Source organism: Myzus persicae, unplaced genomic scaffold (genome assembly GCF_001856785.1).
Source record: "Myzus persicae strain clone G006 unplaced genomic scaffold, MPER_G0061.0, whole genome shotgun sequence".
NCBI lineage: Eukaryota > Metazoa > Arthropoda > Insecta > Hemiptera > Aphididae > Myzus > Myzus persicae.
This window is the reverse complement of record NW_019100947.1, coordinates 232648-250943: the sequence shown is the minus strand read 5'-3', so window position 1 is coordinate 250943 and position 18296 is coordinate 232648. Positions and strand designations below refer to the sequence as shown.

The window sequence follows — 18296 nt, the reverse complement described above, 5'->3', positions numbered from 1 at the left end:
TTAAACTTCAAGTAAAATAATTGAAATTTGGATGTAAAATTAATATTACTTCGTTAAGTGGTTTTAAAAAAAAATATTTTTTATACTTGGATTTAATTTGTTCGAACAGTTGGTATCATAATTTATATTAAGTGTACGAAAATGTATTATTTATGTATCTAACTGTATACGGCATTTCGTAGATATAATACGTGTAATCATATATACATATATGTACAGATAATATAATTTTATATTCTGCACAGATGATGTTAAATAATACAATTTAATTTTAAATCAATAACAATCTGTTATGACACGTAATCCATTATTGTAAGTTGAAAATAATATGGAACGTTTTAAAAATTTTATTTCAGAACTTTGTCATGATAACTTTTAGTTTTCCCTCAATAATGGTTGATTTGTTTTCACCATATAGGCATGAGCAATTAATAATAATCGAAGTACTTAACTATAAGGTATCATAATCGTATAGTTGGCATGTGTCAACCTTGGCAATACCTTCCTCAAATATCAGGCAAGTAAATTACCAAAATTCTTTGTCCACTAGACTTTTACTGCATTAAAAAGTAAAATAATCTTAATTCTATATTGCTGCCTTTACTCATGGACGTTCACAAGTAAAATCAATTCAAACATATTTTACCTATTAACATTTCATTAAACTGAAAATGATTTTTCACAGCGTCTATAATCCATTGAAATCGTTCAAATTTACATCATCGACTGTAGTCTGCGCCCTTCAAAAACCCTGTATGCGTGAAGAATATAAATACATAATATTATATTATAAGTTTGTTTATATACTTTAGCCAGTTGATGGGTCACTACCCCTCTAAAATTTAGAACTCAGATTAAGTTATTTTTTATTTTAAGTCGTTTACGATTTCTCTTATATTAAAATGGATTTCTATAGCATATGTAATCAATGGTAAAATAAAATGATATAGAGAACATAGAATTGCAATTTTTATCGATGCTCTTTTGTTCAATGACTTACTGTGATTTTTATGGTATTATGTCGCATTCATAACCGAAAGGGAATGATTATGATAACTATAATATAGTCATTTGCATATATCGATGGCGTTGATGATTATAAAATATAATATAGCTAAGTCGCATTGATTGTCATCATTGCAGATATATACGATAATGAAGAGAAAATCAATTTAATGCAGTGAAACGTATACCTAATTTACCTAATTATACATCTATATTAAACAGGATGACTAAACATAAGTGAAACATAATATCTAATAAATGATTTTTGAAATTAAAAGCCATAATAGTGAATGAACGTGTTATTGTTGGAGTCCAAAGTAAAATGAACGAACTATATTTTATATGTATTTTGTTGAAAGTGTTATTTGATTTCTATGGTGCTATAATTAGAATATTCACTATATTGGTATAATATGTATTATATATTATATATATGAGAACAATTTGAATTAACATATTGAATTTTTTTTTGAAGAAAAGAAACTTGTTTTTACAATTAGGTATATCCTCAAAATGTATGCCTATTTTTAGTTTAGAATTTAAACGTTCAATTTTCTTTAAATATTATGTATTTGGAACAAAACAGATTAAATATACTTAATAATTATTAATATAACATGCGCCCGAACTGGACTCTCTGTTATAGCCACTATTATAAAAACTAGTCCTTCGAAAAATAATCATGTAGTTATTATACTAGGTAATAAAAAACTGGCCTCGGATATTATTCGTGTTCAAAGTCACGTATTAGTTCAAGTTCACGTGAAATTCACTTTGATACCCGAATATCATCTAGAAATGGACAGTTAATGATTTAAAGTGTTTTCCATTGAACTATCAAGAATACAACCACTGTGTTATTATGACTCATGTATGACGAGTTCCAAAAAACAATACCTACGTACAACTAATAATATATCGATATACTTTTTTTCAGAAAATTATCTAGATGTTTGTAGTAGGTATATAGTATGAAGCTTATAAATACTACTTCGTTTAACATTATTAACATAAAACCACGTAGCTATACACTGAACAATAATAATGGGTATAATAAGAAGTATTTGAAGGAATTAATATTATATTTACGTACAATATTTTGACAAGCATTAATTTTAACTAGGTTATTAGAAGTTCGATTGTGTCATGGACAGTCCTGGACAGTAATAATTTATGAAGCATGATGTACATATAACTGTATAAGTGTCAAGATTAAACAGTGACACCATAGTCAAACTCTGTTTAAAAACATTTTCTGTCTGAAACTGTTCTTTTGCATGTAAGCATGTAGGTATAAGGCTAGTTTATAGATCATTCTTTTTCGAAGATCACCGGAATTGTTTATCAGAGAGGCCACATTACGGTATGGATACTAAAATAATTGGAAAGAGGCCATAAGTACACCAGTTCAATGATTATTTTATACAAACAAAATCAATAGTATAATAATTGTATGTTATTATTATAAGTTTTTTTTTTTTAATTTCATGTTCTGCAAACCCCAAGTACAATCCACTTGCTCCGTCAACACAGTTCAAGGTCAGCACTGTTTGAATATCTATATATGTATAGATTATAGATGAGGCGGCGCATAATTGAATGAAATAATATGATTTCTATCAAAAATATACATATTACATACAAACCTAGTTGGACGAAAAGTTATTTGGCCATTTGGGCAAGCACGACGAGACAACACCACGTGTATAAGTAATCGTCTATTACATTGAGTGAATCGGGAGTGCGCAGGTGCCAAATGAACGACTTTTTAATTCATAATAATTTATTGGGCTACTTCGCATTAATTATTTAATGTGATTTATGGCATCTCATTAATTACCCATCATGCCTACCGTATGATACGCGGCAGCATTTTAACGGCGATTCGTGCTTTTCCGATCCAACGCCAAAAACCCGTTCAAACGGTCGTCTGCATAGCGTAACAGTCGACGTCCATTAATTGTTTACACGGAAAACATAATATTATTATTATATCATTGATACGATCAAAAACACACGAAACGTATAAAACTCCGTGGCACAATACCTACGTGAGCAGGTCCACGTATTCGCTCGTAAATTTATGCCGATCACAGCCCCAAATGGCGGGTCGTGATTGTTCGCCGGCTGTATATTATTATGCACATTACCTATGTGACGAGCGCGGTACACAAAATATTATTTTCGCGTCATAGTGACGACGAGCTTGTGAATTATTCTCCGGGCGCCTCATTAAAGCCTTTTCACTCGCGATGGTCATTGTTTTATTAATTTCATACTATCGTCATAATATTTCGCTTTACACGTCGACTTGTCCACAAGGAAACCCGCAGTTGGCGCATCTTCGTGTCGAGATGGTTATCTCGTATAATGAGTTTGGCCGGGCCACTGTGTGCTGTGGTCATAAATCATAATATGATATTACAATAAATGATTTCAGACACGTAAAGGCACGCACAAGGATAATCGGCGCCATCGATTCTGAAAATGTTGTCATCGACGATCGACGGACTGGCACGTTATAAAGGCATGACGATTGCGTAAAGCGATTTGGGTTTATAAATACTATTAATGAAATCGGTATACTTATAAACTGGTTGACGGCTGTCGGCATTTGATATTCGGCGCAATCGATTCGATTTGGTACTCGTACCTAATATTTTTTTTTGCTAAATAGCACCTCCGTAACTAATAAGTTCACACATTCCGTGTTCATATCGAGTTTACTTTTCTCTGATATACTTTTAATTTTAGGTACTCACCCACCTACGGTTACTTCATTACTCGGGTCAATTAAGGTTGTACAATATTCCGTTATATTCGTAACAAAAATAGAAACGTTATAAAATCAGTTTGTATATGTTTTACACTCTTATATACCTACCTAATTATATAAATTTTGATCTATGGCGTTTAATTGTGGGGTGCCGCTAAATAAACCCTCAAACACCCGTACAATCCAAGCCTTCCAGTCAATATGCCTGCGACTAGTTACACCTGCACCCTGGTACTTAACCAACAATAATCTCCACAGAGATCTCAAAATCCAAAAGCACAACCAAATATCCAAACTTTACTACACCAGACTCCACAACAAATTTCAACAACACTCAAATCCACTAATCTCGAAATTATCAACTAACACACTTCCTGGTAACCCACGCCGTAGACTCAAAAAGCTATGGGTGTAGAGATGTACTTTGGTAAACGAGCTAAATAAGTGCTGGAGGTCGCTACCAGGTAACACCTCCAATCCTCAAATTAATTATCTATTTATTTATTATTGTAATTTTTTTTCTCTCTTTCTTTTTTCATTGTTAATTCTGTCACTTATAGGGTGTTACTACTGGGTATTTCCCCTAATCTTATTATTCATATCATTCTTACTTGTCACCTATCAAACCTACTTATTATACTAAGAACATGCATAGATTGTAGATTATTTCAAATAAATTTAAAAAAAAATATTTGTAAATTTTAATCTATAGAATTTTAATTTTAATTTATAATATCTTAGATAACGATAACAGGTACCTAACAATAACACTTTAATTTATCAAAACTATAATATGTAGACGTCATTACGCCAAATAATTTTAAGATCTCAGTAACTACAAACAGTGTATCTTTACTCTTAAGATTTATTAAATGCATTTAATAGAATATTTTAAACATATAAAATAATGGACAAGTTATAATATCTCAAGTTTAACTAATTTTTTTTATCAATTTTTTTTCAACGAAATTTGGTTATTCAGGTTAGGTTAGGTTGTATATATGAATATTACGCAATTTCAATGTTTTGGTATTGTACAACTGTTTATAGTTGGACGATAGCATTTAGTTAAAACACATATTATTTACGAAATTCTATGTAATACAATTTACAGCTGACCGATTAATTACTGCACTTTATAAAATATATTTTAATATTTAATCCTCGTGTAATAAATTCACTGTTTAATGTTTTAACAGTTGTAGCAGTTGTACTGTAATGTAATAAATAAGACATAAGACATTTTCAAAATATATTGTTCCTCATAATGTCAGATAATTTTAATAAGCTCGTGTGTGTGTTTACAATATGTGATATATATTAGATATGATGTATTGTAGTCAATGATTAAAAAAATTATAAATAATTCCGGAACAATCAAAAATAATATGTTAATTTGAGATATATATTGACGATGACCCACACATAATATAATCAAGGAAGAGTAAATACGGTTTGATGATATTCCTCAATGTTATTTAATAATATTTAAAGACTGTGTAATTGTGAAAATGTTTTATTTTTATTATTTGGTTTATATTGTTCGATCATGTATTAAAGCATTGTATACAAGTGTTAATAACATCATTGAGTAGTTAATTAAATAATTGTAAAGATATTTAATGACCAACAACCTTGACCGGTTCCAAATCGAGAAAATTTCCCAATACTTTTGCATATGTAAACAATGCTTCCTCTTATAGATGACGATCCCTAAATATTATATACACAGAAGGAATATTTCCTTTAAAAGGCAAACAATCACTATTTCGAAAAGTTAAGATCAATTTTATGTTGTACTTATTTTATTCACTCTTTTTGGCGAAACCACAATCATCTTTGGAATTTTTTAAGGCAACTGATATATTTTTTTATATTAAAAACTTGGTAGGTCATACGCGTTTATATATATATAGCTGTATTGCCTACTGTAAAATATATTAAAATATAAATTACAAAACTTTTTTTCATGATTTTCATTCATACCGTTGATTTAAAATACTGGAAGTATATATTCATTAATCAATGCTCATGCCGGCATACGGATGTAAAAATCTACAACGCATCAGAAATGTTATCGCACCATTGTTAAATTGTAAAGAGTAGTGACTAGTACTACTATAATTTTATGTATTTTAAAATGTTATATACCTAGAAAATTAAAATGTATTGACAGTAATCTTTATCATTAAATTATATACTAGTTTTAATTTAATTATTAATATAGGTCAGTAATTAAAATCACTTTAAATATTTAAAATCATTTTTGTATTAGTAATAAAAATAGGCAGCAAATTATTTGTTATGACGTCTATAAGAGCTTGTTATTAAAATCCTTCAGAATAAAGATGTCAATACCAACCACTATATATACATTATACAACTTATTTCTATACAAATATCTATTAGAACTCTATAACCTATTTAATACTATTATTTTTCGAAGTATAAAATAGTTAATTTTCAGAAAACAAGTAATTATGTATAGGTATCTATGTCAGAATTAATAATTTATACTCAGAAGCTATTAAAAACTTAAAATATCTGTAAAGAGTAAACAATTTAAACAAAAATACTAGTTATTTGGAAAAGTTCAGTGTTGTGCAACAAACGTCTACAGGCCTACATCATATGTCTTATATTCTTGTTTACCAATACATTTTCATCAATGTAGGTATATTGAATACAACATTCGTTAAATTTGTTATAATAAACATTAAGATCAATATGTGTTATTGATGTTGAAAAAAAATAAAATTCTACTATGAAAAAAACCAGTTGGTGAAATCAATCATATTTGATTATTAAAAATGGATAATAATCAGTTTTAAATTATAGATGTAGCTTTGTAAGATTTAACTATCGGTTAATCAATATCCATGCTTAAATTTATTTAGCTATTTTGTAAAAATTCATTAAATATATATTTTAATTATCATTATATTATATTTACCCATATATGCCTGTATAAGAATTGAAAATTCGACGAATGTCAAAATATATAGCTGTTTAAATGTATTAACTTGAATCGTAGATTTGTACTAAATAGAGGTTACAATTATTTAAAAAAAAAAAGAAAATCGTCGATCTTTCATTTTTCTTATTGGAACGAATCACGACGACCCAATAATCTAATTATCATATTTTTAATATCGAACCGATAGATTCACTCAAGTAAGTTCAAAATTGTACACGTTGTGGGTATGTACTGACACTGTACATAATACATGTTTGTAAATACATTACTAAATGCTACTCGTAATTTACTGTTGTATATAGCAGCTATTTTTCCTTATTGTTGAGGAGTGAACTTTTATTCCTCTCCCTAACGTCAATTTATTAAAGCTTTCTCCTCCTAAACTAATGGACCGATTTTAATGAAATAAGAAATTACATTTTTCGTCTAATTATTGTCACATATTAATGATCCGGCTTTCTTTTGTGCACGGGTCACAGACATTATATAGTATTATATTCATCTGAATTTGAAATGCTGAACGGTATTGTACCGCAACGTATTTTCAAAATTTCAAATATTGTGGTTTCTTTTACTATTGATTTTCGGCTACAGGAAACAATCTAATAAAATTAGATGATTAATCCTTAGGTAATTATAATGATTAGGAATATAGATGCATACTATTTTAAAATGTCTAATTGATCGATATTACTCAATGACTTAGTGTTAATATAATAATACATATATACTGAGAATGATATCGTCAAAATAATGTATTTAAAATGCTTTCCTATCCCCGAGACGACTGAACCTACAGATGTCATTTGAAAACCCGTATGAGCATAATATCACATATTATTCTCACATGGTCTCATAAAATATTGTGTATGGGTGCTTGATGTGTCAATCTTGAATCAAGACTGATGACAACTGATAAGTGTCAACACGATGGTTAGCGAATAGCCGTTAATTGAAACAAAAACTGAGAATTATTTAAGGCGTTTGCGTCCATCTAAAAATACGACTAACAATTTAACGTAAGTATGATTTTTATTATGCGCCATTGCGTGTACCTGCTGCAACAGGGCCTGTAGTAATATTATAATCGTTAGAGGCCATTTACCCATTTCAGGCGTAAAAATAACATATCCGTGATGAATAATATATTATAATAATTAACGTAGCGTGAGTGTCTGGGGCGAGTCGTTGTGGTATCATAATAATATAATATTATATTGTCTAGATGACAGGTTATTTTATTATTATTTTTTTTTACATACGATCATTACGAGAAAACAATACCGGAGACCTTGAACTTGTATTTACATTCCGTTTCTATGTATGAACACGCGTCAAAAATAATTAGGTACCTCTCCCGAGTGATGGTTTCTTGTCTCGGGGCCTCGCATCTACTGTCAATCTTACGAAATGTTGTTTATGTACTCATATCCGAACGAAAACAGTAAGTTGCTACTGGAAACATTTAAACAGTATTGAGAGTGACTCGGCAGAACGCTTTCTTAAATTTTCACTCAAAGCCGTTAAAGGTGTACACCTACTTATACGTTTAGCACCAGATTGTCAACAAATATTTTACCAGTATTTTTTTTTTTACCTTGGACAAATCGTCGATCACATGTCCCGCAAAAATATCGATGTGTGTGTTTTGTTTTTTTATTGTTAAATTAACATGACATTTCGAATCATATGCACACAATAGGCAGTCGTAAATTATATTATTCACGCAAATAAATGTTTTTAATTATTTTAGTAGTATTGACTATAGAGAGGCAGAGAGAGTGTGATTGAAACGAATTTATTGAGCCCGACGACGGAGGATTAATTGTGTAAACACAAACTGTTATCGTGTTCGAGGTTCGACAACAAGACGTTTTACGTTAAGCCTCGCTGGGTTTGGACCAACATACCTAATTCAAACTAATAAAAATAAAACTTTTAGATTTTATACAGTGTTATTGTATACTATATTATTATTTATTTCAGAATGTTTTGAAAGTCGGTATATCTAGTTTCTAAAAATGAAAAGCTATTAATAATTGTAGTATATTCAATTTATCGTTTGAAACTATATAATCAAGAAATCTCTTTGAACTTTAAAAGCCAAAAAAGAAACGCGCGTCTGTCCGGAAACACAAGCCTCTCATATATAGAATATTACTCTAATGCTATCGTGCATATTATTATTATATATGTACTATACATTATTATTGTTATTCTGATAGTACCTATACCTTCGCGACCACTGCACAACGATAGGTTGAAAGAATTGTGTACGATTTACTTACCAGCAAGTCAGTATATACCTATGTACCTATACATTTATACGTAAGTAATTGAAAACATTTTTCGTTCTAGCGAATAGCCGGAAACATTCATTCATCCGCGTCATGGCTTTTTCCCAAATGCGCAAACCACACGCCGACGACTTTCTCCCAAATGTGCAAACCACTCTCAGTTATGTAGCCACAGGGTCAAGGGGGGCATTGCCACACCGATAACACCCGCGTCCGTTGCTCCCATCGGCAGATTTTCGAATTTAAAATGTATCAATTATTCCTCCGTAACGAAATGCGTAAGCGATATTTTACGCGATAAGATGAAGTATCTGCAAGAGTGTCGAGTGTTGTGAAATGTATAAAATAATGTTACAAGTGTACGAATTTGCTTTCATCATACATGTTTACAATTTTCCCCTCTTGGATATCGATTGATTATATCGTGGTCATAAATTATGGTAATCGTATTTCAATATTATGCGAAACAATGAAATAAACAATTGTCACAATTACTTATTTTGAGTATGTCCGCTCTCCCGAAATTCAGTTTCCCCCTCCTGATGATTTGGTCTGTCTATACAGACCCCGCGAACATGGGGCTACAGGCTGAAATCGCTCACGATTCACTCTTCACCTGCCTAACCTATAATTTGGGTAACGCCTATTAATTGTTATCGTATAGATTTCCGGTATATTGCGACAGCGTCGTGTGATATGACGATAATATTAATACATATATACGTCGACAATCCGCTGACGGATAAACAATAAAAAATAAAAAATAAACATTTAAGACACAATGGTTTTTCCTCGTTCGCGTTCTCCAAGAAGCGTTCGACATCGCGAGACCGTCCGTCCGCCGGACACGCGTCATGTGCGCTGGAATGTCGGCGCGGTGGGGGCGCGGAGGAGCAGCTAACCGGTCTTCGGACCGACGGATCTCCCCCACACGGGCCGAGAGCGCTCCGAGTTATTAAAAGACTTTGCGGGCCACCGCCGAGTTGCAGTCAAGTCCAAACGCGGAGGACAAACGCACACCGACCAATCCACACAATATCCTCCGATATCCTTTGGCGACGGGTCATTTACGAGTGCGGGACAGGACATTCGCTGCAGTACACGCGAATTCCGAGGATCAACGGGTAAGTCGGCCGACGATGTGGCGTAATGATATTACCATATATAAATAAGGACTATTTGACAATGTCGCCGCTCGTTCGATTTGAATGACCACAATAATTAACCCTCTTACATTAAAATATCTCAAAATCCTCCAAACTCCTAGTTTTACGTAGAACGGTAGAACGCTCTCGAAATATTGTGGGCTACTGAAAACAGTATCTTTACACGCTATATTAATTCGTCCTCTTCGAAAGATTTATCATTGTTTTTTTTCTACTTTGGCAGTTATTACAAAATCGGTGTACAAAAAAATCGATAAAAAATATTTATTTATTTTTAAGTCTTTTTACCGGGTTATTGACTACTACTTGCCCGAAAAGTAACTATTGCCACTGTAAGAAGCCACAAGATAATATAATTGTTTTCAAGCAAAGATAAACGTAATAATATAATATAAAGGTGCATTGTAGGTGCTTCTCATAAATACTCCAAGGTGCCCAACAGAGTGGCAATAGCTGAATACTATTATGATAGGCAGTTACAAAAAAAATATTTTGGATTTTTAAATCCAGCTTATAATCATCAATTTGACATCCTGACTCGATATGATTTTAATACAAAAATTAACATTTAATTGACACAAAAAAAGTTCAAAATTACGTTCGACCAACAACAGTTTGTAAAATCGTATTCAGTGCTGTGCCTGTCAGATGACAGATTTTTGTGGAAGGTACCTATGGTCAAGTTCGTTTAATTTAAATAATTCCCGGAGAAGACTCTTGTGGAGCTTATTCGAAAATTATTATGCAGTTCATGGTTATCCTAAACAACCAAATAAATAAATAATGTTTAATAAATAAATTTACCTACACAATAAAGAAAACAAAAGTTTTTATATATCTTAATCGAATGCAGTTAAAGGCTAAACGTCTTGATCCTGATGAAGAAATTTGTACCGTTACTTGTAATTATAGAACTAAAAACCTTTTATAGAATCCGTAAACATTAGGTTACTTAGCTACTTTAGACAAAAATAATTAAATTTTTTTATCGATCTTTTTTGCAGCTCCGTTGTCAATTACTTTTAGCTGCATTGTATTTGCATGTCATTTTAATGTTAGGTTAGATAATATATTAAGATAATAGTACTTGATACAGTGGAAAAAAGGTCGTTTGGTTTTAAATTTCACAATTTAATTACATTTTGTATTATTTGTGAAACAAGTTTTAAGTTATTAGTTTCTAGCACAAGTAACTGAAAATAACCTTTTTTACTTCAAGTTTATAATATACGAGTACCTACCTATATTTAGTAGGTAGCATAATTTAAATACATGTTTATGTTATCCATTATATAATTTATTAATACAATACATGTATAATATAAATAAAACAACAGAATTACTGAAAATGTTACTATAATAATAATTATTATTATTAACTAATAAGCACCTAGACTTAAGCGCTATTAATATTTTTTTGGGAAATTGGATCTATATCTAATCTGAACATTTTTAAATTTCGAACAGTTTGAGAATTAAGGGAACACTACAAATTATTACTCCGCATAAAGCTTAATAGCATTTCTAAAAACAGTGAATTTTCGAAATCAATACTTAATATGTATGAAATATTGGCACATGTTATAACTTATAATACATAAATAATGTATGATATCATATCTTTATAAATATTTAAACAATATTAATCAGAATGATCAGTGTGACTTATGAAATCAAGGTCGTCACGAAAATTAATTGTCCTTCCAACTCAAATTGTTGACTTTTCTGTGCAAGTAAAATATGGTGTACCTATACCAATATGATATTCTTACAATTTCAAGTCTTCCGGACGTTGTCCCTGATATTTCGAAGTTTTTCGTATATTCATATTCGTTTATTTACTAACCTACACTATTGAAATTTCACGACACAGTGGCATTGAACCAAGCCGAGTTGAATGCGCATGACCTTAAACGGTCACCGGGTCGTCTACAGCATCTTTAACAGGTCGGTGATGAACCTAATCTCAATTAAGTCAAGATACGCTGCAGGCGCAAAACATAATATTGTGTTGGGCATTTATTGTAGGTAAAATGTACCTATATGAAAAATGATTTCTATAACAGACTACTAACTATTGTGCACGTCAAGTTTTGGTTTACAAATTCAAATTTAAATCGTTAAAAATTGATGAAAAATAAATATATAACCATCAACATTTCATAAATTACGGTTTCATATTTTTCTATGTATATCAATAGAAATTGAGAACTATAATAACAATACTTAAAGGTTATGATAAATAAATGATTTATTACATTTATTACAAATTTACTTACATCTATGAAACTAAAATGTTTTAAAATGTTAAAAAAATAAAATGAAATGCGATTTATAGAAGTATAGGTAAATAACCACCTCATAATGGAAATGTGGAAATGAAAATTATTTTAAATAATATTATACTAAAAATATTCTATAACAATAGTTTATATTCAGAGGAATTCAATACGTTCATATTGGTTTTCTTTAGTATGTAAGTACACAATAATACAACATTATTGAAGTCATAATTGTAGTACATTTAAATTAATTTTTAATAAAAACAATATTTATAAGACCTTCTGTTAATGAAATACCACGTGTTTTGTTAGATTAGTCATCGATTGAGATATATAAATTATAGTTTTGTTTCTTTTCAGAAATGCATACCACTCTGCACTTGGCATTAGCCGTAATAATTGGCTTTGGACTTTCAGAAGCCAGACAACAAGAACATGAAATAGGTAAGAATGTTTTTACAATATTATTGTCTCGATTTTAATTGGTTCATTCTAATGTTTCTTGGACTGTGATTAATGATTGCTGATTAGTGATTACCAACTACTTGCATCGATTTAATTGAAGTGGGAATAGATATTTTTTAAATCCTTTTTTACTGTCCTTCCCGACAAACAAATTTTAATCTCGACGCTTTAAACACTATTGAGGGTTTTCATGCGGCACCAAGTCTTAACCTTGTAAAAAAAATGACAAATATTGACGAGAATATTAACATTTCAAATATTATAGAATAATTATGATTTGTTTGGTTTATGTTGCAGCTTATTACATACATCCGTGCCAAAGGTCTAGCCCAAATGTAAATGAATGTTTGACTTATTCAGCCAACCATTTGGCTATGCACTTCCGGAAAGGTGAGTTTTTGTAACGAGATAAACCAACAAGATACCCATAGGTATCTATACTACAGCTGCTTAGGCCATGTCATCGACATTAAAGTCAGTTTAAAATCTCGACGCGACGATGACCGATGAGTTTTGTAGTTCGGTCGAAACGTCGTTTGTAGAGCAATAGGTTTCGCCGATTTATACATCTGTAACGAGGGCGTATAATGCGTATTTAAGTGTTTCAAAATGTAAAAGTGACCCGTGGCGACTTTCTCAAAACTCGACAAATTGTTAGGTGCCGGCCGCGATTATAGATACGGGAAGTGAAACTAGTACCGGCACAGATCGCGAGTGAAGAAAACATCCGAAATATATATTATATTATTTAGAATCACTTATTATCGTCTGTATCGATGTGTGTCGGGGCTTAAACATATTTTAGTGTTTGTACAGTTACAAATAGGAAATATATTGTATTATGGGCTCGACGGGTTTTACACACGAACGATGGGGGCTGTGTGCACGGCGAGCTATGGTCTTAACCTGTAGTCATCTGCCACTCGTACCACATTACCACTATATTATATATTTTATTCTAACACGCGGTACGACTAAATCGTTCGTCGGCGGTTCCCGACTAAAATACACGTATGATAATTACACGATAATAAATAAATAGGTACTTGTGATATAATATTATGTGGGTGAAACGGAAATCGAACCGAGGAATACGGCTCGTACGGCGGACAAAAGTCCGTCCACTACAGAATTCAGCGCACGCGGCCATGGTTCTTTTCTCTCTCTGAATGCCGCTCACGTAACAAATGAGTAGGTATATAGGCACACCCTTGCATACCGATCGAGTCCTGACGTTCGGTGACCAGACTACCTAACCGCATGTAACACGCACTATATCAGGCATATTATATACGAAGGTATATGGTTAGGCAGACGCCATTGTCCGGGAGTAGGTAACCTATAATATACATGGGTACTAGGTCAGAGTTTCAACTGTTTTGTATGTATAATGTGTTTAAACTTACTCGACGTCTCGTTTGGTCCGCAGGAATTCCCGAGCTGGGCATCGAAGAGGTGGAACCAATCATAATCGACGAAATCAATTTGTCGCTGGGCTCCGGCCCGGACGGGTACAGGGCCACGTTCAAAGATATCCAAGCTTTCGGTGTCAGCAACCTGACCGTCAACCAAGTCAGGTACACCCACTGAAAGCCATTAATAATAATTATCATCATTACAGTGTCTTACTGGTCATAGATATGAATAGTAATGTTGTTATTATACCGCTACACGATTTTCATAAAAGTTTCAAAAAAAAAAAAAAAATTACATTCGATCCAAAGAATATGTTATGGAGTTCTAAAACGCGGAAAATCAGAACTCTGAAAATATAATTAGAATATCCGAAACGACCCGGATGGGATTTTTAATTTGCAAGGCTCGACGTACAACAGTGCTATTGGTTATAAAAATGTATAGTCACTTTGTTACTGCCTCGGAGTGATGATATTAATCGGAGTGGAAACAATATAGTTTAATGACCATAGTATAATAATATAATGATGCCAATTATTTTTGAGTGTATAACTGATACACTTAAACCGTAACACGGACGAAATTTCGTAACGCCTCATTTCACTAAGACAAAAACCTATGTTAGTTGATATTAATATTTTATTGTAATTCATATTCATATTATTTTATCTTCCATTTGTATTGTCGATTTTTTCGTGCTTTTTACACGACGTTTTTGCAAAACGAAGACTAGACGACGAGGCGTTAATTATTGCAACAGACAGTGTATAACTATGTACATTGAAATTGTGTGTAAAATATTTACCTAGAAACTATTAACTATTAATTTCAACTTTTAGTATATAATCAAGAACATTACACGATATTGTGTATGATGTTGTACTCAGACATCCAATATTATTTCGTTGCCGGTTATATATTTATGTATTAAATTAAAATCTGAACTTAGCAGTTCAGACATTCCTTTACTTTTGAAAATATAGTTCTTCAGTATTATTTTAAATAATTTCTTTATACTAGGAAACGAATAATGAAAAATATAGTTTTCATAACGCTCACTGCGTTATTATAGGTGCAACCTATTAAAGACCTTTTTTGTTTTTTGTTTTTTTTTTAAATTATCATGTTTGCCGTTTGGTGTTCTTTAATATATTCATTAATATATTAAACAAATTCAAAGAGTAATTATTATATAATATATTTATGTTTTGTTTTATAGATCTGACCTGAATTCGCTGCAATTCCAACTTACCTTCTCGATCCCAAAAATTTCAGCTATTGCCCATTACAGAAGTTCAGGAGTTCTGATTATGGTTCAAGCTACCGGCGGCGGTGAATACTGGGGAGAATATGGTAAGGAACATTCGGAGAGAAAATTAATACTTACCATTAAACATGCTTACCATAATTCTCTGTATTATTTACAGAGGGTGTTAAAGCCAAAGTCTACATCAAGGCCAGTGAAGTAGAACGTAACTCTCAAAAATTCTTGCACTTAGAAGATTTGAAAATGGACTTTAGCGTTAAAGATATTCAGATGGGTATCAAAAATGTTCACAACGGAAATGCTGTTTTAGGTAAAAGCAATTTTTTAGTACTGAATTTTTTTTAACCTATTAAAAAATACAAACTAATTGTATAAACAAACTATAACATATAAACCAGAGATGGACCCGGTAGGGGGGAGGGTAATAATGCAAGATAGTATATAAGTGCTTACTACTGGATTCTATCATTGTTATAAATATTATGTAGACATACTGATTTATAATCAATGTGTTTTAAAACTGTGCTCTGAATTCGAGTCTGATATACATATAGATTGAAAAATTAGAACACTTATTTTGCTGATATTTTGTTTTTATGATTAATTAGAAAATAGATGTACCTATACGATATTATTATACCCGTTGAATATACTTACATTATTCTTATTTAAACAACTTAACAACTAATCGGTAGTACAAATGACATCATATTTACTTTGATAAATACCAATTACGGGTAAATTTAGTAACAATAATGTTTGTCATTATTGGTAAAGTAAAGTACTTACGTTTTATGTACTTTTTATATAACAGAAGCCGCATTGAACTTGTTCATCAATTCAAACTCACAAGAACTCCTCAAGGAAATGAAGCCACACATTAAAAAGAAGCTCATGGTTGCCATGAAGTCGTTCATCGACAACTTATTCAGCAGAGTCCCCTATGACAGTTGGGTCATCGATTGAAGACCTGGACCAGCATCCAAATGGCGTCCGGCTAATTGTTACTTCGTGCTAATGTCGTTTCCGAAAAGAAAAAGCATCTCTTTGCACAATGCAACGCTCAATAACATGTCGAGTGCAATATAATTTATAATTTAGCCCATAATATATTTTTGTATAATGTTAATTTAAATATGTATGACCTATAAATCGTGTGTAAAAGACACATTAAAAAAATAACAAATGCTTGATCTCGTCTGCACATTTATATTTTGTATCATGTACCAAAGCGAAAACGCGTCTTGTAGGTACTCATTGAACATCAAGCATTTATATCCAAACACATTGTGATCAGATTTTTTATTTTTGTAACTTAAACATTTAATCTTGTGCACTTTAATACAGACTTAGGTTCTATGCTTAGGAATAATTATCATCCGAGTTTTTAATCATATAATTTAAATATCCGTTAAAATTAACTACGAGCAATTGTTAATTTTTTTTCAATAATTGTTTTTATTTATTGTATGTTCCTTTTCTTATTATGGCCAAATGAAATAAAATCATTTAAAAACATTTATAAATATCTTTTTATTACATTTCATGTAAATAAAACACTGTTTATGTAGAATTGTATTTGTTTGACTGCGAAGACTCATTTGCTTTATTTAATTTTGTAGTGTTCTAAGTAGGTGCCTACCTAATAGCAGTAATTTTATACAAATAAAATGAAATACAAAATGATTCAATGACTCCAGTAGACAATAGCATATTGTGTTTTTACGAAATACCATCTTATCAATATTGTTATGTATTGTTTTTTTTTTTTTTTTTTACTGAAGTGTTTGAAAAAGTTTTCACCGCTAGATATTAACCTTTACTGTACAGCATTGGTTCGGAGTTAAACTTTTCTAGATTTATTAATAGGTACTGTGTTATGCGTGTAGGCGCGTAGGTTTGATCTTGGAATTATAATTGTTGTATTTGTATTCGTATAATATTGTAGATTAATTGTGGGTACACCTTAATTTTCCTATAAACTAAAATCTAAGACAAAACTATTACAACTCATATGGTATGATACACATTCATCTTATTGAAAAAAAAACAATATTGCTCTCTTTTCCTAGTCATTTATCTTATAGTGTTATACCCATGTTAATCACAGCAGAACACTGAGACATACAAAAAGTGGTATCATATTGACAATATGTGACAGTAATTACTAATTAGCATGAAATAAATTACTTTTAAGTCTTGTTATTATTCACTATACTATAGGTACTTTTAATCGGATGGCTAGATCAATGTCATATATATTAAAATTGACTTTAAGTATACCAGGCAAATTTAAATACCCATTTGGTGGCTTACTCTTTTTAAGAAATTGTCGTAGAATATGATAAAGTATTACAGTATTTGTAATAAATTACTATCGATATCATTGGTTAGAAACTCATTTTTGAATATGTTTTACTCTTTAAAATTATCAAAGCATTAAATAGTTTTAACAATATAATACTGTCTAGTCAAAACATTCATTGTATTATTTTTAATTTACAAATCGTCAACATTGAGGATACAGTTTTACAAAACGCGCTCTATGTGATTAAATGGTTACTACACGATAGTCACTCGAGTTTGGATGGATTCCGTCGGCACAATGTATATTTTAGAAATTTCTCCGTTTATGACATTAGCCC

General features: G+C 31.2%; 1 protein-coding gene across 1 annotated transcript; it reads left to right on the top strand.

Moving 5' to 3' along the window:
- Window positions 1–10029: 10029 nt before the first annotated feature.
- LOC111026988 (protein takeout-like) lies at window positions 10030–17169 on the top strand. Its single transcript, XM_022305182.1, has 7 exons — window positions 10030–10179; window positions 12864–12947; window positions 13266–13358; window positions 14398–14545; window positions 15604–15737; window positions 15812–15961; window positions 16466–17169. Exons 2-7 carry the CDS (start codon window positions 12866–12868, stop codon window positions 16615–16617), a joined length of 759 nt encoding a protein of 252 aa, XP_022160874.1. The 5' UTR covers window positions 10030–10179; window positions 12864–12865; the 3' UTR covers window positions 16618–17169.
- The last annotated feature ends 1127 nt before the right edge of the window (window positions 17170–18296 follow it).